Source organism: Oncorhynchus nerka, linkage group LG10 (genome assembly GCF_034236695.1).
Source record: "Oncorhynchus nerka isolate Pitt River linkage group LG10, Oner_Uvic_2.0, whole genome shotgun sequence".
NCBI lineage: Eukaryota > Metazoa > Chordata > Actinopteri > Salmoniformes > Salmonidae > Oncorhynchus > Oncorhynchus nerka.
The window spans coordinates 60667363-60691757 of NC_088405.1; the positions used below are offsets into that span (position 1 = coordinate 60667363).

A 24395-nucleotide genomic window follows, 5' to 3' on the forward strand; every position below is an offset into this window, starting at 1 on the left:
TGTTACTTGAACTCTGTGAAGCATTTACTTTGGGCTGCAATCTCTAAGGCGGATGACTCCAATGATCCTCTGCAGCAATGGTAACTCTGGATTTTACTTTCCTGTTGCGGCCCTCATGAGAGTCAGTTTCATCATAGGGCTTGATGGTTTTTGCAACTTCACTTGAAGAAACTTTCAAAGTTATTGAAAAGTTTCCGGATTGACTGACCTTCACTGTCTTAAAATAATGATGGACGGTCTTTTCTCTTTGCTTATTTGAGTTGTTCTTGCCACACAACTGATTAGTTCAAACGCCAGAAGGACAGAAATTCCACAAATGAACTTTTAACAAGGCACAGCTGCTAACTTAAATGCATTCCAGGTGACTACCTCATGAAACTGGTTGAGAGAATGCTAAGAGTGTGCAAAGCTGTCATCAAGGGAAAGATTGGTTACTTTGAAGAATCTCAAATATAAAATGTATTGTTCTACAATGTAGAAAATAGTAAAAATAAAGAAAAACCATTGACATTTTTGACTGGTCCTGTATGTCTAATTATAAGATTCCTATGTCTAATTATTTTAGATTCTAAAAATAAATCTGTTTTTCGCTCGTTTTTTATGAATAAGCTTTTCATCATATCCCCCATTTGCACAAACACTTACTTGCCAGCTTGCAATACAATATTTCAACCACTAGCAGATGTGTGTCTGCATGGTCTAAGGTTTGTGGGGAGATGAGCACATTCTCTTGTCAAGTAAAATTTGTATGAATGCTAACTTTTGCGTGAAAACTGACGCACGCACATTTCTGGGGTATATTTTGTACGTACGCTCAGTTTATAAATGAGGCCCCAGGGTCTTCCATGTGGGCACCAATCAGAAAGGACACCAAGACCTTACACAAACTGTGGGCAGAGAAGGTCATTACTATACTATGTTATCCCTGGTGGCCTAACACAGAGCACAACCTCATAGTAAAAAAGGGCTCTGAACATTTGTTTGATCGTCTCACACTGTCGGCAGTGGTCAGCCTATAGGGAGAAGGTAAGTGAACTGGCATTGTGGTGCCAGGACAACAACTTCTCCCTCAACGTCAGCAAAACAAAGGAGATGCTTGTTGACTTCAGGAAGCAGAGGAGGGAACATGCCCCAATCCACATCAATGAAACTGCAGTAGAGAGTCAGCAGTTTTATGTTCCTCGGTGTCCACATCACAGAGGACTTGACATGGACCAACAACACTAACTTTTGTCAAAAGGGCGCATCAGCATCTCTACTTCCTAAGGTGGCTGAAGAAATTCGGCACGACACCCCGGGTCCTCTCCAAATACTACCACTGCACCATCGAGAGAGTCCTGACCAGTTGCATCACGGCCTGGTATGGGAATTTCTCCATCTGCAACCTCAAGGCTCACCAGCAGGAGGTAAAGATGGCCCAGTACAACACTGGGACCATGGTCCCACCCATTCAGAACATCTACTCAAAATGGTGCCTGAGGATGGCCCTCAGGATCATCAAGGACCCCACACACCCCAGCCATGAGCTGTTCACTCCCTTACCGTTAAGCAGACAGTATCGGAGCATGAGGTATGATACCAATAGGCTCAGAGACGGTTTCTACCTACAAGCCATCAGGCTGCTGAACACTTGCACTAGACTGACCACCTGCACTGACTCTCTGCACCTTAGCACATATGCACTCACTCACACCCATACAGATATACAATCATCCACACACCACAACTGCTGCTACCAGACTTATCAGTATTGTTAAATACTGCACAATGTAAACACTTGCCCCCCAAATCCCCCTTCCCAAAAACACGTGTAAATATTAGACTATGAATTGTGCCTTCCTGTTTTATATTTATTCTACTGAGCCATTTACATTGTTTGTATTCTTATCTTTTCTTATTTCGCATCGTTGAGAAGGAACCTGTAAGTAAGCATTGCGTTGGATGGTGTATACCATGTGTATCCTGTACATACGACTAATGAAACGTGAAATTTGAAACTAGAGACTATTGGAGGAAGGACAATGGTGCGTGATTGGGCAGTTACCATTATGAAGTCTGTGTAATGAACCACCATAGGAACATGTTCACACAAACTAGTCAGCAGAGGTATCTCTGATACACAAGGTAATTGGAGAATGGGGAATTAAGAACTTCCCTGTGTTAACTGAAAGCATATAAAGGACACGCCAACTCATGGGGAGGATGATGGTTAATTGAGTCATGACCCTGAAAATCTTGTGCATGCAATGTTTTTTTTATTTTATTTTGTATTTTATTTCACCTTTATTTAACCCGGTAGGTTAGTTGAGAACAAGTTCTCATTTACAACTGCGACCTGGCCAAGATAAAGCAAAGCAGTGCGACACAAACAACAACACAGAGTTACACATGGAATAAACAAACATACAGTCAATAACACAATATACAGTGTGTGCAAATGAGGTAAGATAAGGGAGGAAAGGCAATAAATAGGCCATAGTGGCGAAACAATTACAATTTAGCAAATAAACACTGGAGTGATAGATGTGCAGTGATAGATGTGCAAAGTCAGGGGAAGAGGAACAGAGAGAGGTGTCTTCATTTAATGTGAGTCTCTGATCCTTGCAGAAAGGAGTTCCACAGTCACATCCTCTCAACTAATAGGCACCCTGAGTTGGGAGAGCTGATTAAAATCACAATCCTCTCAGTTTGAAAAGAGTAGAATAAACAGTCTGTGAACATGACAACTGAATGGTTAAGTAAGTTAGTTAGTTATATCTCACTCTTTCTTTGTTGCCTACCACTTTACATACAATATTGTGCAAAGCTGTCATCAAGGCAAAGGGTTGCTACTTTGAAAATCAAAAATATAAAATATATTTTTTATTTGTTTAACACTTTTGTGGTTACTACATGATTCCATATGTATTATTTCATAGTTGTGATGTCTTCACTATTATTTTACAATGTAGTACAAATAAAGAAAATCCATTGAATGAGTAGGTGTGTCCAAACTTTTGACTGGTACTGTATCTCTCTATTATGCGTGGGAATAGTTTGGAACAGATTTCCAAAATAAAAATGACTTGGAGCTGATTTGCTGGTGTTTTTATAGTATTTTATGTCCAACAATAAAAATATATATTATTACTTTTTTCTCCAAAAACTTGGGGGGCCAAATAAAATCACCTAAATGCCAGTTGGGGAACCCTGCAGTAGACAATGTAACCAATCACATCTTAACGCTGACTCGGTGAGTGAGTAAGGAAGTGCATTGGAGATGTTGTACCCACTGTGACTATTAAAACCTACCCTAACCAGAAACAGTGGATGGATGGCGACAATCGCGCGAAAGTGCGAACCACCGCATTTAACCATGGAAAGAGGTCTGGGAATATGGCTGAATATAAACAGTGTAGCTATTCCCTCCGCAAGAAATTTTAAAAGCGAAATACCGGTACAGGGACAAAGTGGAGTCGCAATGCAATGGCTCAGACACAAGACATATGTGGCAAGGTCTACAGGAAATCACGGACTACAAAAAGAAAACCAGCCAAGTCAAGGACACCGACGTCACGCTTCCAGACAAACTAAACATCTTCATTGCCCGCTTTGAGGATAATACAGTGCCACCACCACGGCCCGCTAATAAGGAGTGTGCCCCCTCTACTATTCTGTGGCCGAGGTGAGTGAAACGTTTAAACGTGTTAACCCTCGCAAGGCTGCTGGCCTAGACGGCATCCCTAGTCACGTTCTCAGAGCATACTCAGACTAGCTGGCTGGTGTGTTTACGGACCTATTCAATCGCTCCCTATCCCAGTCTGCTGTCCCCACATGCTTCAAGATGGCCACTATTGTTCCTGTACCCAAGATGGCAAAGATAACTGAACTAAATGATTATCGCCCCCGTAGCACTCACTTCAGTCATTATGAAGTGCTATGAGAGACTAGTCAAGCATCATATCACCTCCACCTTACCTGCCACCCAAGACCCATTTCAGTTTGCATACTGCTCCAACAGGTCCACAGATGATGCAATCGCCATCACACTGCCCTATCCCATCTGGACAAGAGGAATAGCTATGTAAGAATGCTGTTCATTGACTACAGCTCAGCATTCAACACCATAGTACCCTCCAAGCTCATCATCAAGCTGGAGGCCCTGGGTCTCAACCCTGCCCTGTGCAATTGGGTCCTGGACGTTCTGACGGGCCGCCCCCAGGTGGTGAAGGTAGGAAACATCTCCACTTTGCTGACCCTCAACACTGGGGCACCACAAGGGTGCGTGTTCAGCCCCCTCCTGTACTCCTTGTTCACCCACGACTGCATAGCCATGCATGACTCCAACTCAATCATCAAGTTTGCAGACGACACAACAGTAGTGGGCCTGATTACCAACCCATTACGAGACAGCCTACAGGGAGGAGGTGAGGGCATTCGGAGTGTAGTGTCAGGAAAATAACCTCTCACTCAACGTCAACAAAACAAAGATGATCATGGACTTCAGAAAACAGCAGAGGGAGCACCCCCCTATCCACATCGAAGGGACAGCAGTGGAGAAGGTGGAAAATTAAAGTTCTTCGGTGTACACATCACAGACAAACTGTGGTGAAGAAGGCGCAACAGCGCCTCTTCAACCTCAGAAGGCTGAAGAAATGTAGCTTGTTACCCAAAACCCTGACAAACTTTTACAGATGCACAATCGAGAGCATCCTGTCGGGCTGTATCACAGCCTGGTACGGCAACTGCACCGCCCTCAACCACAATGCTCTCCAGAGGATGGTGTGGTCTGCACAATGCATCACCGGGGGCAAACTACCTGCCCTCCATGACACCTACCGCACCCGATGTCACAGGAAGGTCAAAAAGATCATCAAGGACAACAACCACCTGAGCCACTGCCTGTTCACACCTCTACCATCCAGAAGGCGAGGTCAGTACAGGTGCATCAAAGCTGGGACCGAGAGACTGAAAAACAGCTTCTATCTCAAGGCCATTAGACTGCTAAACAGCAATCATTAACTCAGAAAGGCTGCTGGCCACTTTAATAAATGGATCACCAGTTACTTTAAACAATGCCACTTTCAATAATGCCACTTAATAATGTTTGCATATCTTACATTACTCATATCATATACTGCATTTTATACCATCTATTGCACCTTGCCTAGGCTGCTCGTCCATCGCTCATCCATATATTTAAATGTACATATTCTCATTCACCCCTTTAGATTTGTGTCTATTAGGTAGTTGTTGGGGAATTCTTAGATTACTTGTTAGATATTACTGCACTGTCGGAAATAGAAGCACAAGCATTTCGCTACACTCGCATTAACATCTGCTAACCATGTGTATGTGACCAATAAAAATGGATTTGATTTAATTTTATTGCACATTCTGCAAATCACCAGCAGAGGGCATTTTGAATCCAATTTCACGTTCACTGTTTGTAATGCTTACAAATTGGATCATAACTCAAAGTAGCAGGAGACCAAAACGTCATAAATATGCTATCTTTGATTAATTATTTCTCAGTTGTGCTTTTAGATACAAATGTCAAATATATGTCAACAATCCTTCCTTCAAAAGTCCATTCTATGGATTAAATCTTGTGAAAAAAATCATGGTCCCTTTTTGTCCTGGTTTCGTGAGGAACTCACTCTAATGTGAAAATGTGACATAATTCCATTTGTCAAAGTATCTTCACATCCTTCGATATAAAGTTATTTGAGCAAAATCTTAAGATAAATGCAGATGGATACAATCTCACTCAATAAAATGCCCTTGCGCAACAAATTGAAATGCAAGGTGTCAGTATTCTACAGTAAATTAGTCATCAGGTGTTCTCTGGAGTTTGTTTCAACTTGAAGTGCTGATGCCAAAACTGTTTGAAACTCGTCTTATCTAATTATTGAAATTGGTTCATAGAAAGATTATGTTTTTGAAAATAAAACTGCTCCAATTCTGCCATTTTGTTACAGGGGATTTTATGATGCCCAAGCATAATGAAAGTGTAATAAAACTTTTAGAACTAGCAATATTGACCTTTGTCACCAACAAATCTTTTTTCAGATAGACACCTCAAACTATACTATTAAATACACTACATGACCAAAAGTATCGAATATCAACTCGTCGAATATCTTATTCCAAAATCATGGCATTAATATGGAGTTGCTGCTATAACAGCCTCCACTCTTCTGGGAAGGCTTTCCACTAGATGTTGGAACATTGCTGCAGGGACTTTGCTTCCATTCAGCCACAAAAGCATTAGTGAGGTCGGGCGATTAGGCCAGGCTTGCAGTAGGCGTTCCAATTCATCCCAAAGGTGTTCGATAGGGTTGAGGTCAGGACTCTGTGCAGGCCAGTCAAGTTCTTCCACACCGATCTCGACAAACCATTTAGGTATAGACCTCGCTTTGTGCATGGGGGCATTGTCATGCTGAAACAGGGAAGGGCCTCCCCCAAACTGTTGCCACAAAGTTGGAGGCACATAATTGTCTAGAATGTCATTGAATGCTGGAGCTTTAAGATTTCCCTTCACTGGAACTATGGGGCCGAGCCCGAAGCATGCAAAACAGCCCCAGACCATAATTCCTCCTTTACCAAACTTTACAGTTGGCACTATGCATTAGAGCAGGTAACGTTCTTCTGGCATTCGCCAAACCCGGATCCGTCTGTCGGACTGGACTGCCAGATGGTGAAGCGTGATTCATCACTCCAGAGTAAGCGTTTCCACTGCTCCAGAGTCCAATGGAGGTCTGCTTTATACAGTGCCTTGCAAAAGTATTCATCCCCCTTGGTGTTTTTCCTATTAGGTTGCATTACAACCTGTAATTTAAATAGATTTTTATTTGGATTTCATGTAATAGATATACACAAAATAGTCCAAATTGGTGAAGTGAAAAGGAAAAAATAACTTATTTAAAAAAATTACAAACTGAAATGTAGTGTGTGCATATGTATTCAACCCCTTTGCTATGAAGCCCCTAAACAAGATCCAGTGCAACCAATTACCTTCATAAGTCACATAATTTGTCCACCTGTGTGCAATCTAAGTGTCACATGATCTCAGTATTTATATACACCTGTTCTGAAAGGCCCCAGAGTCTGCAACACCACTAAACAAGGGGCACCATAAAGCTGGAGACTCATACAGTATCTCCCTCACTAGCTTTAAGCAGTTCACAGATCACTGCACCTGTACATAGCCCATCTGTAAATAGCCCATCCAACTACATCATCCCCATTATTTATTTATCTTGCTCATTTGCACCCCAGTATCTCTACTTGCACATTAATCTTCTGCACATCCACCATTCCAGTGTTTAATTGCTAAATTGTAATTACTTTGCCACCATGGCCTATTTCTTTACCTCATTTCTACTTTTTCTACTGTATTATTGACTGTATGTTTGTTTATTCCATGTGTAACTCTGTATTGTCATATGTGTCGAACTGTATTGCTTTTTCTTGGCCAGGTCGCAGTTGTAAATGAAAACTTGTTCTCAAGTAGCCTACCTGGTTAAATAAAGGTTAAATACATTTTTTTAATAAAGAACAAGGAGCGGGTGAATAGTTATGCATACTCAAGTTGATACGGTTTTCTAGGTGTGAAGGAGAGTCGGACCAAAATGCAGCGTGTAGATTGCGATCCATGTTTATTAAACTGAAGCAACACAAATCTAAATACAAACACTACAAAACGTAACGAAAACCGAAACAGCCTAATACTGGTGCACAGAACAAGGACATCAGGACACTAAGGACAATCACCCACGAAACACTCAAAGAATATGGCTGCCTAAATATGGTTCCCAATCAGAGACAACGATAAACACCTGCCTCTGATTGAGAACCACTTCAGACAGCCATAGACTTAACTAGAACACCCCACTAAGCTACAATCCCAATACCAACACACCACATACAAAAACCCATGCCACACCCTGGCCTGACCAAATAAATGAAGATAAACACAAAATACTTCGACCAGGGCGTGACACAAGTTTTCATTTTTTTTGGTCTTATTTCTTGTTTGTTTCACATGAAAAAATATTTTGCATCTTCAAAGTGGTAGGCATGTTGTGTAAATCAAAATGATATACAAACCCCTCAAAAAATATATTTTAATTCCAGGTTGTAAGGCAACAAAATAGAAAAAATGCCAAGGGGGTGAATACTTTCGCAAGCCGTTGTACTACTCCAGCCGACGCTTGGCATTGCGCATGGTGATCTTAGGCTTGTGTGCGGCTGCTCAGCCAGTGCACCTCAGTGGCGCAACAGTCTAAGATACTGCTACAGATGCATAGCAGATCAAGCTGTGTTGCTGCACATGCTGGTTCAATACCTGTGCCAGCCTTGACTGAGAGACCCATGAGATGACTGTAGGTTTTTATATATCTTTATGTACATATTCTTCATCCCTTTACACTTGTGTGTATAAGGTAGCTGTTGGGAAATTGTTAGGTTAGATTACTCGTTTGTTATTACTGCATTGTTGGAACTAGAAGCACAAGGATTTCGCTACACTCGCATTAACATCTGCTAAACATGTGTATGTGACAAATAATTTGATTTGATATGAAGCTCTCGACGAACAGTTATTGTGCTGATGTTGCTTCCAGAGGCAGTTTGGAACTCAGTAGTGAGTGTTGCAACCGAGGACAGACGATTTTAAGCTCTTCAGCACTCGGCGGTCCCCGTTCTGTGAGCTTGTGTGGCCTACCACTCCGTGGCTGAGCCGTTGTTGCTCCTAGACGTTTCCACTTCACAATAACAGCACTTACAGTTGACTGGGGCAGCTCAAGCAGGGCAGAAATGTTACGAACTGACTTGTTGGAAAGGTGGCATCCTATGACGGCGCCACGTTGAAAGTGACTGAGCTCTTCAGTAAGGCCATTCTACTGCCAATGTTTGTCTATGTAGATTGCATTTCTGTGTGTTTCGATTTTATACACCTGTCAGCAACGGTGTCACGAATATTACCGAAGGTGACTCCCCTTCTTGTTCGGGTGGCGCTCGGCGGTCGTCGTCGCCGGTCTACTAGCTATCGCTGATCCGTTGTTCTGTGTTCGTTTAGTTCTGTCTAATTGGTATCACCTGTTTCTTGTTTGGTTGTTAGGATAGGGTTATATATAGTCTGTTCAGCCCGCTTCTGTTTCGTGCGGGCTTGTTCTCCTGTTTCTTTGTTTGAGTGTATTTTGTTGGCATTTGGGTTTCACGCTGTCCGTTTATATTTCTGTTCATTTGTGTTTCCACTTTTGTACATGTTATGTTTCCAGGACATTAAAGCGTGTTGTTTTTCCCACATCCTTTGCTCTCTGCGCCTGACTCCACACCTCTTCACTCATTTACTCGTAACAGAAGCCCGCACCCCTCTATGGAGTCAGCAGGAGCAGCGACCACTCCTCTTCCCACTATGGAAGAGCGAGTTCAACATCACACGTCCATCCTCCATCGCCTAGGATCAGCGATGGATCAGATGATGGAGAGGATGGATCGTTGGGAGAGGAATGGTTTCCCTACTACTACCCCACCGACCCTCCTACCAGCAACTCTACCATCTCCCCCATCTGGATCCGGTTCCAGCGCTCTGCACATGACGCCTCCGAGGAATTACGATGGAGCAGCGACGGGGTGCCAGGGATTCCTGCTGCAATTAGACCTCTACCTGGCCACCGTTCGGCCGGCCCCCTCGGAGGAGCAGAGAGTAGGGGTCCTCATCACCTGCCTGACCGGTAGAGCCCTGGAGTGGGCTAATGCGGTCTGGAACGGGCCCGACTCAGCGAAGGACAACTACCCGGAGTTCATCCGCCGTTTCAGGGCCGTGTTCGATCACCCTCCAGAAGGTCGAGCGGCGGGTGAGAGATTGTTCCATCTTAGACAGGGGACGAAGAGCGCGCAGGACTTCCGGACCTTGGCTGCGGGAGCAGGCTGGAACGACAGGGCCCTGATAGACCATTACAGGTGTAGCCTGAGAGAGGACGTCCGTAGGGAGCTGGCCTGTCGGGATACTACGCTTAGCCTGGATGGACTGATAGACCTGTCGATCCGGTTGGACCATCTGCTAGCTGCTCGTGGACGTTCCGAAAGGGTCCTGTCAGTTCTACCTCCTGATCATCCTGCCCCTATCCCGATGGAGCTAGGAGGGACTGCGTCAAGGGAGATCGGAGGAGGAAGCTCCTCCTGTACCAGTTGTGGCCGGAGAGGGCACACGTCTGGTCGGTGCTGGAGGAATTCATCTGGGAATCGTGAGGGCAGGCAGAACACTCATCGGTCACCCCAGGTGAGTAAGCACCACACTCTCCAAGAGTTTCCTGTTGGTCACATGTTCATGTTCATTAATTTGTTTCCTTAATTATTCTCCTTCTCTCCAGCATAAGGCACTGGTAGATTCAGGCGCAGCTGGAAACTTTATAGATCGCGGACTCGCTCAGAGGTTGAGGATTCCGTTAGTAAAAGTAGACCCCCCTTTTCCCGTGCACTCTTTAGATAGTCGACCATTAGGGTCAGGGCTGGTAAAGAAAGCCACAATTTCGTTGGAGATGATTACGCAGGGGAATCACAAGGAGCGAATTAGTTTGTTCCTTATCGAATCACCTGCATTTCCAGTTGTTCTGGGGATTCCCTGGCTAGCTATTCATAATCCTACGATTTCGTGGAAACAGGGAACTCTACAGGGGTGGTCTGATGAGTGTTCAGGCAGGTGTGTAGGGGTTTCCATCGGTGCGACAACGGTGGAGAGTCCAGACCAGGTTTCCACCGTGCGCATTCCAGCTGAGTATGACGATTTGGCTATCGTTTTCAGTAAAAGAAAGCGACCCAATTACCACCCCATAGGCAGGGGATTGCGTGATAAATCTCCAGGGTAACGCTGCACTCCCCAGGAGTCATGTGTATCCTTTGTCCCAGGAGGAGAAGGTGGCTATGGAAACTTATATCACCGAGGCTCTGGGACAGGGGTACATTCAGCCCTCCATGTCACCTGTCTCTTCGAGTTTCTTTTTTTGTGAAGAAAAAGATGGTGGGTTACGTCCGTGTATTGATTATAGAGGTCTAAATTCCATCACAGTGGGTTTTAGTTACCCACTACCTCTCATTGCTACAGCAGTGGAATCATTTCACGGAGCGCAGTTCTTCACTAAACTGGATCTCAGGAGTGCTTATAATTTGGTGCGTATTCGGGAGGGAGATGAGTGGAAAACTGCATTTAGCACTACGTCGGGCCATTATGAGTACCTCGTCATGCCATACGGTTTAAAGAATGCTCCAGCTATATTTCAATCCTTTGTGGATGAAATACTCAGAGACCTGCACGGACAGGGTGTAGTGGTGTATATTGACGATATTTTGATCTACTCCGCTACACGCACTGAGCATGTATCTCTTGTGCGCAAGGTTCTTAGACGACTGCTGGAGAATGACCTGTATGTGAAGGCGGAGAAATGTGAGTTTTCCAAACAATCAGTTTCCTTCCTGGGTTATCGCATTTCCAGCTCTGGTTTGGTAATGGAGGGTGACCGCATAAAGGCCGTGCATTGGCCGACTCAACCCACGGTAAAGGAGGTGCAGCGGTTTTGGGATTTGCCAATTACTACCGGAGGTTTATCCGGGGTTTTGGTCAGGTAGCTGCCCCTATTACCTCACTGCTGAAGGGGGTCCGGCGCGTTTGCAGTGGTCAGCAGAGGCGAACGGAGCTTTTCATAAGTTGAAGGCGATGTTTACTGAGGCGCCGGTGTTGGCACATCCGGACCCTTCTTTGGCGTTTATAGTAGAGGTGGACGCATCCGAGGCTGGGGTTGGAGCGGTGCTCTCACAGCGTTCGGGTGTGCCTCCGAAACTCCGCCCCTGTGCCTTTTTTTCAAAGAAACTCGGGCCAGCGGAGCGGAATTATGATGTGGGGGATAGGGAGTTGTTGGCTATGGTTGAGGCCCTGAAGGTGTGGAGACACTGGCTTGAGGGGGCTAAGCACCCTTTCCTTATCTGGACTGACCATCGTAACCTGGAGTATATCCGATCAGCTAGGAGAATGAATCCTCGTCAGGCAAGGTGGGCCATGTTTTTCACCAGATTTCGTTTCACTATCTCCTATAGACCAGGTTCCCTCAACACTAAGGCTGACGCGCTGTCAAGACTCTATGACACTGAGGACAGGTCCATCGATCCTACTCCCATCATTCCGGCAGCTAAGCTGGTGGCACCAGTAGTATGGGATGTGGACGCAGACATCGAGCGGGTGCATAGGGGAACCTGCGCCTCCACAGTGTCCGGAGGGTCGTAGGTGCGTGCCGCTGGCTGTCCGTGATCAATTGATTCGATGGGCTCATTGTCTACCCTCGGCGGGTCACCCAGGTATTTATAGGACAGTGCGAGGTCTTGAGGAGGAAGTACTGGTGGCCCACTTTGAGGAGGGATGTGCGATTCTATGTTTCCTCCTGTTCGGTGTGCGCCCAGAGTAAGGCTCCTAGACACCTGCCAAGAGGTAAATTACAACCTCTTCCCGTTCCACAACGGCCGTGGACCCATCTTTCGGTAGATTTTCTTACTGACCTCCCCCTCTCAGGGTAACACTACAATCCTGGTCGTTGTGGATCGGTTCTCTAAGTCCTGCCGTCTTATCCCATTGCCCGGTCTCCCACCGCCCTACAGACTGCGGAAGCTCTTTTCACCCATGTCTTCCGGCACTACGGGGTGCCCGAGGATATAGTTTCTGATCGGGGCCCCCAATTTATCTCCCGTGTTTGGAGGGCATTTATGGAACGTCTGGGGTCTCGGTCAGCCTGACCTCAGGGTATCACCCGGAGAGTAATGGTCAGGTGGAGAGAGTTAACCAGGAGGTGGGTAGGTTTCTGCGGTCATTGCCATGACCGGCCAGGGAGTGGGCGAGATATATTCCCTGGGCAGAAATAGCCCAGAACTCACTAAGCCACTCCTCTACCAACATGTCACCATTTGAGTGCGTGTTGGGGTACCAGCCAGTCCTGGCACCGTGGCATCAGAGCCAGACTGAGGCTCCTGCGGTGGAGGAGTGGGTACAGCGCTCTAAGGAGACCTGGAGGGCGGTCCAAGAGTCATTACGCCAGCGAGTATAAGGCAGAAGAAGAGCGCTGACCGTCACCGCAGTGAGGCCCTAGTGTTTGCACCTGGGGACAGGGTCTGGCTCTCGACCCCGAAACCTGCCTCTCCGCTTGCCCCTGCCGGAAGCTGGGTCCGCAGTGTATAGGGCCATTTAAAGTCCTGAGGAGAATAAATGAGGTTTGTTATCGATTATTACTTCCTTCGTGTTATCGTATTAACCCCTCATTTCATGTGTCTCTTCTCAGGCCGGTGGTAGCTGGTCCTATGCAGGAAGATGAGGTTCCGGAGGTTCCTCCGCCCCCTCTGGACATCGAGGGGTCCCCGGCGTACAAGATACGAGCTATTCTGGACTCGAGACGCCGGGTGAGAGGCTTGCAGTACCTCGTTGACTGGGAGGGGTGTCCGGAGGAGAGGTGCTGGGTCCCGGTGAGGGATATTCTAGACCCATCTATGTTGAGTGAATTCCATCGCCTCCGTCCGGAAGGCCGGCGTCGGCGCGCTGCGGGAGCTGCGCGTCAGGAACTGTCACGAATATTACCGAAGGTGGGTCTACTAGCTATCGCTGATCCGTTGTTCTGTGTTCGTTTAGTTCTGTCTAATTGGTATCACCTGTTTCTTGTTTGGTTGTTAGGATAGGGTTATATATAGTCTGTTCAGCCCGCTTCTGTTTCGTGCGGGCTTGTTCTCCTGTTTCTTTGTTTGAGTGTATTTTGTTGGCATTTGGGTTTCACGCTGTCTGTTTATATTTCTGTTCATTTGTGTTTCCACTTTTGTACATGTTATGTTTCCAGGACATTAAAGCGTGTTGTTTTTCCCACATCCTTTGCTCTCTGCGCCTGACTCCACACCTCTTCACTCATTTACTCGTAACAAACGGGTGTGGCTGAAATAGCCAAATCCACTAATTTGAAGGGTTGTCTACATACTTTTGTATTATATAGTGCATATTAAATTAGAAGTTGCCACAATATGCTGTTGAAGATTGTTATAACCTTAATCATGAGGGGGAAAAAGGTTCTTAAATTGACATTAGTCATACATTATTATTCAACCAAATTAAAGGAATAATCTAAGTAAATAAACAAAGTGTAATGAATAATATAAATGCAAAGCCAAAATCAAAAAATACAAACAATCTCAAGATCAGATATGACTTGAAATCCTCAAACGTTAGGCACGGAATTGATTAACTGCATAAATAAAATATCCCTTTGTTTATGATAGAAACGGTCTTTCTCCCTGTGGTGCCACTTTCCTATGTGAGCACATTTATAATATTGCCATCCAGGACAACGGAGGGAGGCCACATTACAAAGCTGATGGAGCCCATTCACCAGGGTGATAAGCAGGCAGACAGCATGGCCTTCCCGTGAAGGCAAGCACATAATCACTCATCAGCAGTAGGGCCCTGTAGGCTTCACTGCTTTCAGGAAGATATAAAAAACTATCAGGGCAACGACTGTAGCAGCACATAATTCGCAATGTTACTATTAGTATTAATATGACTACCATTTAGGATAAATTTCATGGTATCTCAATGCAAGATGTTCTTTCTACTTATACTGCAGGTATCCACTGCACAGATGTGATGCAGTATGCTTGTTACTCAATGCATGTGGTAAAGAAGGATGACCTCAAGCTTATGAAAGAGATGGTCCAGGTTAGCACCCTTTTATTGGTCAGATGATGCCAATCAGCAGCCAATGGTCTGGACTAATACTAGGGGTGTGGGTACGTGACAACCCTGTTGTAAATCCTTTAGGAAGCTCATTGCCTCATTGATATTCTAGTGTGCTGTGAGTCAGCTGGTTCATACTCTGACACTCTCTTTGAGCCAGCCATGTTACTTCCAAAACACAGCCCTCTAGTCCACAAATTACCATGTGGCTGTTTGGAGTATTTTACTTCGATGTAAAGGATGTATATTTGATAATGCAATAAGTAAGTACACATATTCACACCAATAACTGAAAACATTAAATTGCTGAAAACGTGTGTGAAAATGTGTTAAATGGATTAATATGGGTTGAATATAAACAGTACTCATTAAAGATGCACTATGCAGAAATCGTTCTGCCATTTCCTGGTTGCTACCATTCTAATAGTTCACCGGATTTCAGTTTATGTGACAAAACAAGCAAGTATACTGTAGAGAATCCGTGTACCATCTAAACTGCTGTCAAATCTATTTTACATAACCAAAAGTATTGTATTTTCAGTTGTTTTAAGCTGGTGTACAAAACCCCAAAAAACTCAACTTAAGAACGGGAAGCATACAAATAACATAGAACAGATCTACCGCTTCTTAGGCTTGCTTTCAATAAAACAGATCTATAGGTCACATTTCTATGTGAATTTGGTTGGGTCGCCCAAAAAGTTGCATATTGCAGCTTCAAGATTACAATATTTTCCCTACTTTCTGGAATAGGAAATAGGTATCAAAGCAGCTTGGTGTAGTGAATGTACAAGCGTAGACTACCATCATATCTCAAAGCAGAGTGCACAGGTGCTGCTCCTGTTATTCCTACAAGAAAGCTGATGTTACATAAGATTGACAGTGATTAAACATTGATTCTGATTAGACACAGTGTTCACTACTAGGCTGTATTTACTGGCTGCCTTTTTGTAGCAGCAGCAGAACGGGATCATAAATAATTGACCATGTTTTAAATAGTGAGAACTGGTCTTAGAAAATATATACTGTATGTAAAATCAAAAGGTAACAAACATCTCCTTCAAGCCCTACACTCTACTCTGATAATGATAAACATGATAAACAACTGGGATAGGCCTACAGGTTAAACTGAACTGGAAAAATGTGAACTATACAATTCATAGTTGTATGGGCAGAGTAGTGTTTTGTAAAACACAAAGCAGTTTTAAGAGTAAATGGGTATGAGTCAAGCATTAGACAGTGACAATCCCCCTCTAATCCACGGCACCTATGAAATGTGTCCATTCATTTGTGTAAAGTAGTAGCCATGGGATACATTACATCCTAGAGGGAGGAGCTACGACTTGGCACTAGCAATGTTAAAACATAACTGAAAATGATCTGTAGCTGACCCCACCAAGAGGTCGACACCATCAATAACAGTTAGGCCTGAAGGATCACTGTGTGTCCCGTCACCAAAGAAGACGGATCTGTAAGGTCACACTGTGAGCAAAATGTTTGTCCTTGGAAAGAGCAACAGTTCTGTCAAACAGGGGAAGGATTTTAGGAGTTTTGGACAAGGGCCTGGAGAGGCTGTCTGAAATAACAGCATCTCTAGCCTACATAAGAGGAAAGATGAGGAATTAGCCTGTATGGGCTGTCACCTTCTATCTGTCTCCATATTTTAAGCTCTACAACCAACATAAGCCCAGTGTATGATCATATAAACAAGAATATCCACAGCGAAGGAGATGAGACATGTGATAACTAATTGACACTGACAGCAATCTCTTCCGGCCCAAAATGTTTCAGTTCATGTCCCTACTCACATAGAAATAGACCCTTTTGTTTATTAAGTAGTAAAAATGCAGAAGCCATGTGGCTTTCTATTAAATGAATGGGCTTACTGTACATACATTCCTGAAATACTAATCATGGTATTTTAATACAGGAATACATCAAATGTTTTTTTTCTATTTAAAATTGTTTTTGTGAGAAAATGCCATAATAGAGGATGTAGGTGGGGACAACAGGGCAGGGGACATGAGTAAACTCATGACACGTGTCACCTCAGCACAGCGCAGTGCTGTGTGGATAGGTCTCCTTAGTTGACAGGTGTTTCTTAGTTGACACTTGAAGCACAACCGATGTGCTCTACAAAAGGTGACCTTGAGACAAAATGTCAAGACAGTCTTGTTTAAGAAGAGAGGGCGCCTTGCTTGTTTTTGATATGCAGCACCTGGGAACCAATTAGTAGCCTTAGGATAGGGTAGCTTCTACCGCTGGGGTGTGCATATGCAGAATTAACTGTATGTGTGGGATCAATTGCACTCTGGATAACTTCTAACATTTTCATTTGATAACAAGGTAACAGTACATGAAGTTGTTACTTTGCAAGGCCTGGCAGCCAGCAAGAAAATATGGATGTTATCTGAAGTTTTCAAAATATGATCATCTCAACTAGATATATTTTAAATGTAGTGTTTCTCTTATACCTGTGTAATAACATTCTAATAACGGTTGGTTAATATGCACAAGTAAATTGAAAATTTTATTTATTCATTGAAAATCCCTGAGTGAGCCTGTGGCCTTTTTTGCCTGAGTTTTTTCTGCATGGAATCTTTGAAATGGATGTTAGTTCAGCCTTCCAAGTTTTTAGAACATTCATAGGTCAAAACCTTATGACAACCATCAGATAATATTACATTTGCTCTATGTAGCATACATCTTCTGTTTGCTGGAAGCACTGTCTCTTATCACCAGGGCTGTTCTTAAACCTACAGCTGTGGGTCAATAGGCTACAGCTCAGTGACACCTCTCTCCACATGTGCCATCCTGAAACAGAGTAGTTTCAAAGCCTTAGGAAATCCTGGTTGCCCGAGCTCTCATTAGAGACTTGGGAAACACCTAAGGCATCATGGCTCTATCAACACCAACCAGGGCAAAGAGTCTGACTGTGGTCCAATATGACTCATAAATACCCCTAACCACAGACATCCCTCTGCTGTGAGGTAGTGGAACATCAAGGGCTCTGCCAGACAACCCAGAGAGGGCACAGAGGGGTGACATCATCACAGCTCGACACACAGGTGGCAAGATACCAGAGCTGAGAAGTGGCATGAAAAACAAAACACTATTAACATGATAGAAGCACAAGGAAACAAACATCTGCTATAGGTAGATATTATACAACCATGAACCACATGTATTATTATATTCATAGGCTATTCATGAATTCAGTATGAATATTCACATACAGTAAGTAGGCCTGTTCATAAATGAGCAAATAAATGGTTTCAAATGGAAAACATTCATAAGAGGTCTTGTGTAGACATATGGTACTTTGTCTGTGTAATTAGTCACCTGAAATCATTTATTGTGTGTAAATGTGTCTTCTGTAGCCTGAATACGAAGGAGCTTTAACCGTTCGGCCCATAGCTCCCTGCTGAATAAAACAGCCATTACAATGTAAAATGCACTCTATGACAGGATGTACAAGTTGATCTTACCTTACAGTCTTCTGTGTGGGATCGGACGGAATAATCCTCCGATAAATACTTGAGAAAGAAGAAGTCAAACTCTTCATATTTTTCCTGAGCGTGTTGGTCCAGCCGCATGTACGCCTGGATACAGATGCTGCAGACATCCTCGTCATCCCCACCGCCTCTAAACAAATCCAAAACCATGTTCTGAAGACTGCAATTTAAACTGTCTGGGCTTGACATCCCCAACAGTAAGTCGGAGATGGTGTAAGAATCACAAAAAGAAAGGCTGAAATTCCTAAAATAATCAAGTAACATCTGTGACGAGAACGTTGATGGAGTTGAGAAAGAGGACCCAAAGCCATTTTTTTGCTGATACAACGTGGTGCAGGCTGACTCCAGGTGAGTGTGGTGGCTTTGAGAATCAGTGCAATGAGGACTTGGAGCAGCGGATTTGGTGAAATTGCTTAGAAAAATACCAAATTTCTCCTCATTTCGAGCCGGGTGGACCCCGTCAGTCGCGTTACTCCAGATTTTGCGGTTGCTCCTATCCTTGGACCTCAGTTTAACTCCAGCACACAACCAGAGGTGATCAGAGAGAAGGACAGTGAAAAATAATAGGGATGCCAAAGACATTCGCCATTTCTGTACCCTCTCGGAATCGGCACAGGGTTTGTCGTTTTGTTTGGGTGCACAACAGATTTTTAACACGGCGTCATCTTCCCTTCGAAACATCCAAGCACCCCTGATCATATTTTAGGGGGGAGACAAAAGCGATCTCAGATGGGTTTTTCACCTCTGCAATATAGGCTATCCCCCAAACAATGTCACCTACCTCGTTTGCAACATGGTGATGGGAAGAATTTTCCCCAAGTTGTTGTGTCAAGAAATCAATCCAGTTCCAAACCCTGGCGTCTAATTTTTACAATGATCCATTGCAAATAGATAACGTCCGGCATAATATTCCCTATACACCCAAAATTGTAACATATTGCGAAATCCTACTGACACCTCCAGCACCGGTGCAGCATCACACAAGAAACGCATAGTATGTACAAAAACGAAATCTTTATTCTATATCTGTCATCCTCAAACATGACACAATTACTTGTTTTTTTCTTCCGTTTCTGATGAAAAAAAAGCGAAATTTGCCTCTCATCTTCTCCCTCCTTGATAGTCTCGTTTAGTCTGTCGCCATCTTCGGTTTTGCACAGAAAACCTTGAGATTTTTTAATTGAAGGGGGTTGGGGCGCCTGCGCTCTTCGTCGCCCCTGTGGTTCCACATCTCTTACATCCCCATTAACGCAAGCTCCATTCATTCCCCAGCTTTCATTCATTCCTTTCGCTGGACAGCTTTACCCCAGGAGGCATTTAAGGATAGAGATTAAACACCACGTTATTCATCTGGTTCGCAAGAAAATATTTAATGTGACTATAGATAAATGTGACAATTCATATGTTGTAAAAAAAAGATATGCCATGGTAAACGGATTTAGATGATGTTGAGTGTGGTGATATACTACAACCCCAAAACTGTGAGGTCAGAAGATCATTAAATGTTAGTTCATTTCATTTTACACTTCTTTGATGGTGTTTTCCCCACAGAGAAACCACCCTCACCATATTTTAGAGTGGTACTGATTGTCATCATTTGCTACTGTAGTCCTTCCTCTACTGCCTGGCTAGGCTACTAGTACTAAAGTTTATCACAGTAATAATACAAAATAAAAAAACGAACCATAATATGTATGGCATAATAATAATAATCATAATCTCTATGGTTCTGCACATAACAACTATGTAAATCAAGCCTTATATTGTATTGAAAACACGTTTTTTTTAAAAATGTATATGACATTTAAATGAATAAATTGAGAAGGAGTAGTCATCTCTATAGACACTCATAATTATGTTGGCACTGGAAAAATGTCATTTCTCTGCAATACAGGTTTACATTGTAAAGACATCCTTAGGTCCACAAGAAAGTAAACTCAATTTTACCTCACAAATTAGATTGTTTTAGAATTGTTTCTCACTATATAGTGTAATAATGCAAGCAAAATTACTCCCCCATGAGCTAAATCAATGGATTAAATAAGATTACTTGCAACCAGTTTCTATAATTAAGTATAATTTAGTCTGTTTCTTCTCCCAAAGGTATCAAGTATCTGTTTTACTCATTGTTAGACTGATCCTGAGCTGCTATATACATTTGTTACATACAATAACCAAAGGTATTTGCTTAAATTTCATATAATACATGTAGATTTCAATCTGATTCACAATATAGGGCAAACTGAGCCACGCCATGCTGAGCCGAACTGTGCTGGCCTGGTTACGCATCCACCTTCGCTGCTGGAACTATGCTGGAAAGGACAATGTTAATAAAATAAAAAATATCAGAGCTGGTTTGGCTCAGTCCTATATTTTTAGAGATTATTTATACTTAATTTAACCAGAGAAGTCACATTGAGATTTACAGCTCTGTGATCTCAGATGGTATGGTCCATGACTCTGTAGGGTGAGTAAAGTGCTTATATACAGTCCCAGTCAAAAGTTTGGACACACCTACTCATTCAAGGGTTTTTCTTTATTTGACTCTTTTCTACATTGTAGAATAATAGTGAATACATCATCTTCAAGTGCAGTCACAAAAACCATCAAGCGCCGTGATGAAACCGGCTCTCATGAGGACCGCCACAGGAAAGGAAGACCCAGAGTTACCTCTGCTGCAGAGGATAAGTTCATTAGAGTTACCAGCCTCAGAAATTGCAGTCCAAATAAATTCTTCACAGAGTTTAATTAACAGACACATCTCAACATCAACTGTTCAGAGGAGACAGTGAATCAGGCCTAACTGGTCAAATTGCTGCAAAGAAACCACTACTAAGGACACCAATAATAATAAGAGTCTTACTTGAGCCAGGAAACATGAGCAATGGACATTAGACTGGTGAAATCTGTCCTTTGGTCTGATGAGTCCAAATTTGAGATTTTTTGTTCCAACCGCCGTGTCTTTGTGAGATGCAGAGTAGGTGAATGGATGATTTCCCCATGTGTGGTTATCACTGTGAAGCTTTGATGAGGAGGTGCGAGGATGTGGGGGTGCTTTGCTGGTGACACTGTCTGGGATTTATTTAGAATGCAAGGCACACTTAACCAGCATGATGGCTACCACAGCATTCTGCAGCGATACATCATCCCATCTGGTTTGCGCTTAGTGGGACTATCATTTGTTTTTCAATAGGACAATGACCCAACACACATCCAGTCTGTGTAGGGGCTATTTGACCAAGAAGGAGAGTGATGGAATGCTGCATCAGATGACCTGGCATCCACAATCACCCAACCTCAAGCCAATGAGTTGGACCGCAGAGTAAAGGAAAAGAAGCCAACATGTGCTCAGCATATGTGGGAACTCTTTCAAGACTGTTGGAAAAGCATTCCAGGTGAAACTGGTTGAGAGAATGCCAAGAGTGTGCAAAGCTGTCATCAAGGCAAAAGGTGGCTACTTTGAAGAATCTCAAATAAAAAAAAAGTTTTTTATTTGTTTAACAGTATTTTGGTTACTACATGATTCCATAGCTGTTATTTCATAGTTTTGATGTCTTCACTGTTGTTCTCCAGATGTAGAAAATAGTAAAAATAAAGAAAAAGCATTGAATGAGTAGTTGTGTCCAAACTTTTGACTGGTACTGCCCTACAATGGCTTATAGACAAACATGTATCAGTTAGTCTGTTTAAGGATGACCATGCTGCTAACTGATAGAAGTTACAGTGATGTGTAAGAGCCTTGTGTTTGTTAAAAATCTTGGAGCAGCGTGGAAAAGTGTTTCTAGTGTATACGTGTAAGCCTGGGATATTCATGTAAAGGAATATCACCATAGTCCACAAAGGCAAAACAGTGTGAGTTTATACAGTACAGTATATATAATGTGAATCAGGTATTCAGTAACTGTCAACCATTGACCTAACTAAGCACACTTCTTTTTGCCGTACAGTGACACCTGTTGGAAAAATAATGAAAGTGACTCCCTTTAAATTACTGACTAGAGAACTGTCTCATAAACTATATATGAACTTAATATTAGCATAGCTAATTAACAGGCACATGTTTTGTATTACTTGCTGTGTATTAATGTTATTGAAGTGGATCAAATAGACAACTAGAACATTACATTTACTTCAGTAAATGTGGTGTATTTGTCTTGAAGTCTTGAAGTATTTACAGTTGTGAAATAGCAGTAGTGTCGCCAGTAGTAATGGTAGTAGTAATGCTAGTAATAGGTTTTTCACAGGCTATGTGTTAGTTATAGTGACCTATTTTGGGTGGTTTGTAGGTGTGGAGTTATGATAGTGGGTTAGTGGCTAGTATAGTAGGTTAGAGTGAGTCACAAACTAAGACATATACTATGTTTTAGTTTGAACATTCTGAGTTTCATGGCAGTGATTTCAGCTTAGAATGTTGAAGCCTGCATTCCGCAATTGAAATGAATGGGGATACGACGAGCTTTATAGTTTATGAAGTAGGAATGGTAGCACAAAGCTGTGTTGAATAAAATTGTGCCTTTGAAGTCTATGGAACATTTATGCTAATTTAAGACGGTTATAGTTCAAAATGAATAAATAGCATCAACAATCTTTTGACAAGCAATTTAGTCAGTCTGCACATGTAAACATTTGTTTTGTGTTCGTATCTCTAACGGTTCAAGAGCACTGGGAATTCAAATACTTCCCATTCAAGGCTATGGAGCTTTTATGTAAAAAAATAAATAATGTATAAATGGTATGAAAAAGCTGTATACAAGCACACTATTCCAGACCGGTCTGCACATTTTAACGTTTGATGGTGTTTCTAGATTAAATGGTCGAAGACTAGCAGTGACCTGCATTTTTCCCATTCAAGTCTATGGCAACTGGAATGCATTGGAAATTATGCAAATAATGTTTGTAGTGTGAAACGTTTTTTCAAACACACCTACCAGTGGTTGTCTGGACATTTGAAAGTTGTTTTGGTGTTGGTAGCTTTTACAATTTTCACACTACAGGTTCCAGTGGAATAATAATCTAGTTCACCAGCCGGCTGTAACGGCGTTCGTCTGTTGAAAGAGGAGCGGACCAAAATGCAGCGTGGTGGTTAATCATGTTCTTTAATGAAATAGAACGATACATGAAATAACTAAATATATATACAAAACAACAAACGGAACGTGAAAACCTATACAGCCTGTCTGGTGAACAACTAACACAGAGACAGGAACAATCACCCACAAACACACAGTGAAACCCAGGCTACCTAAATATGGTTCCCAATCAGAGACAACGAGAATCACCTGACTCTGATTGAGAACCGCCTCAGGCAGCCAAGCCTATGCTAGACACCCTACTCAGCCACAATCCCCAATGCCTACAAAAACCCCAATATGACAACACAATAAACCCATGTCACACCCTGGCCTGAACAAATAACTAAAGAAAACACAAAATACTAAGACCAAGGCGTGACAGAACCCCCTCCCCCCCCCCCTCCCTAAGGTGCGGACTCCCGGACGCACCTCAAAACCATAGGGAGGGTCCGGGTGGGCGTCTGTCCATGGTGGCGGCTCCGGCTCGGGACGTGGACCCCACTCCATAAATGTCATAGTTCCTCCCCCTCGCGTCCTGGGATAATCCACCCTCGCCGCCGACCATGGCCTAATAGTCCTCACCCAGAACCCCACTGGACTGAGGGGCAGCTCTGGACTGAGGGGCAGCTCGGGACTGAGGGGAAGCTCAACACTAAGGGGAAGCCCAGCACTGAGGGGAAGCCCAGCACTGAGGGGAAGCCCGGAAGCCCAGCACTGAGAGGAAGCTCAGCACTGAGAGGAAGCTCAGGCATGTAGTTGGCTCCGGCAGATCCTGGCTGGCTGGCGGATCTGGAAGAGTCTGGTTGACTGGCAGATCTGGAAGAGTCTGGTTGACTGGCGGATCTAGCTGCTCTGGCTGCTCCATGCAGACTGACAGCTCTGGCTGCTCTATGCAGACTGGCAGCTCTATGCAGACTGGCAGCTCTGACTGTTCCATGCAAACTGGCAGCTCTGGCTGCTCCATACAGGCTGACAGCTCTGGCTGCTCCATGCAGGCTGACAGCTCTGGCTGCGCTGAACAGGCAGGAGGCTCCGGCAGCGCAGGAGAGGAGACAGGCTCTGGCTGCGCTGAAC

The 24395-nt window shown here is 43.5% G+C and overlaps 1 protein-coding gene across 1 annotated transcript in view; it reads right to left on the reverse strand.

Moving 5' to 3' along the window:
* The window catches only part of LOC115136442 (NALCN channel auxiliary factor 2-like), a 72325-nt gene extending 52977 nt beyond the window's left edge, over window positions 1-19348 (reverse strand). Inside the window, exon 1 of the mRNA XM_029672023.2 lies at window positions 18223-19348. Within this exon, the coding sequence (XP_029527883.1) occupies window positions 18223-18948 (726 nt within the window). The 5' untranslated portion in view covers window positions 18949-19348. The remainder of the gene's footprint in view (window positions 1-18222) is intronic.
* Between the last annotated feature and the right edge of the window lie 5047 nt (window positions 19349-24395).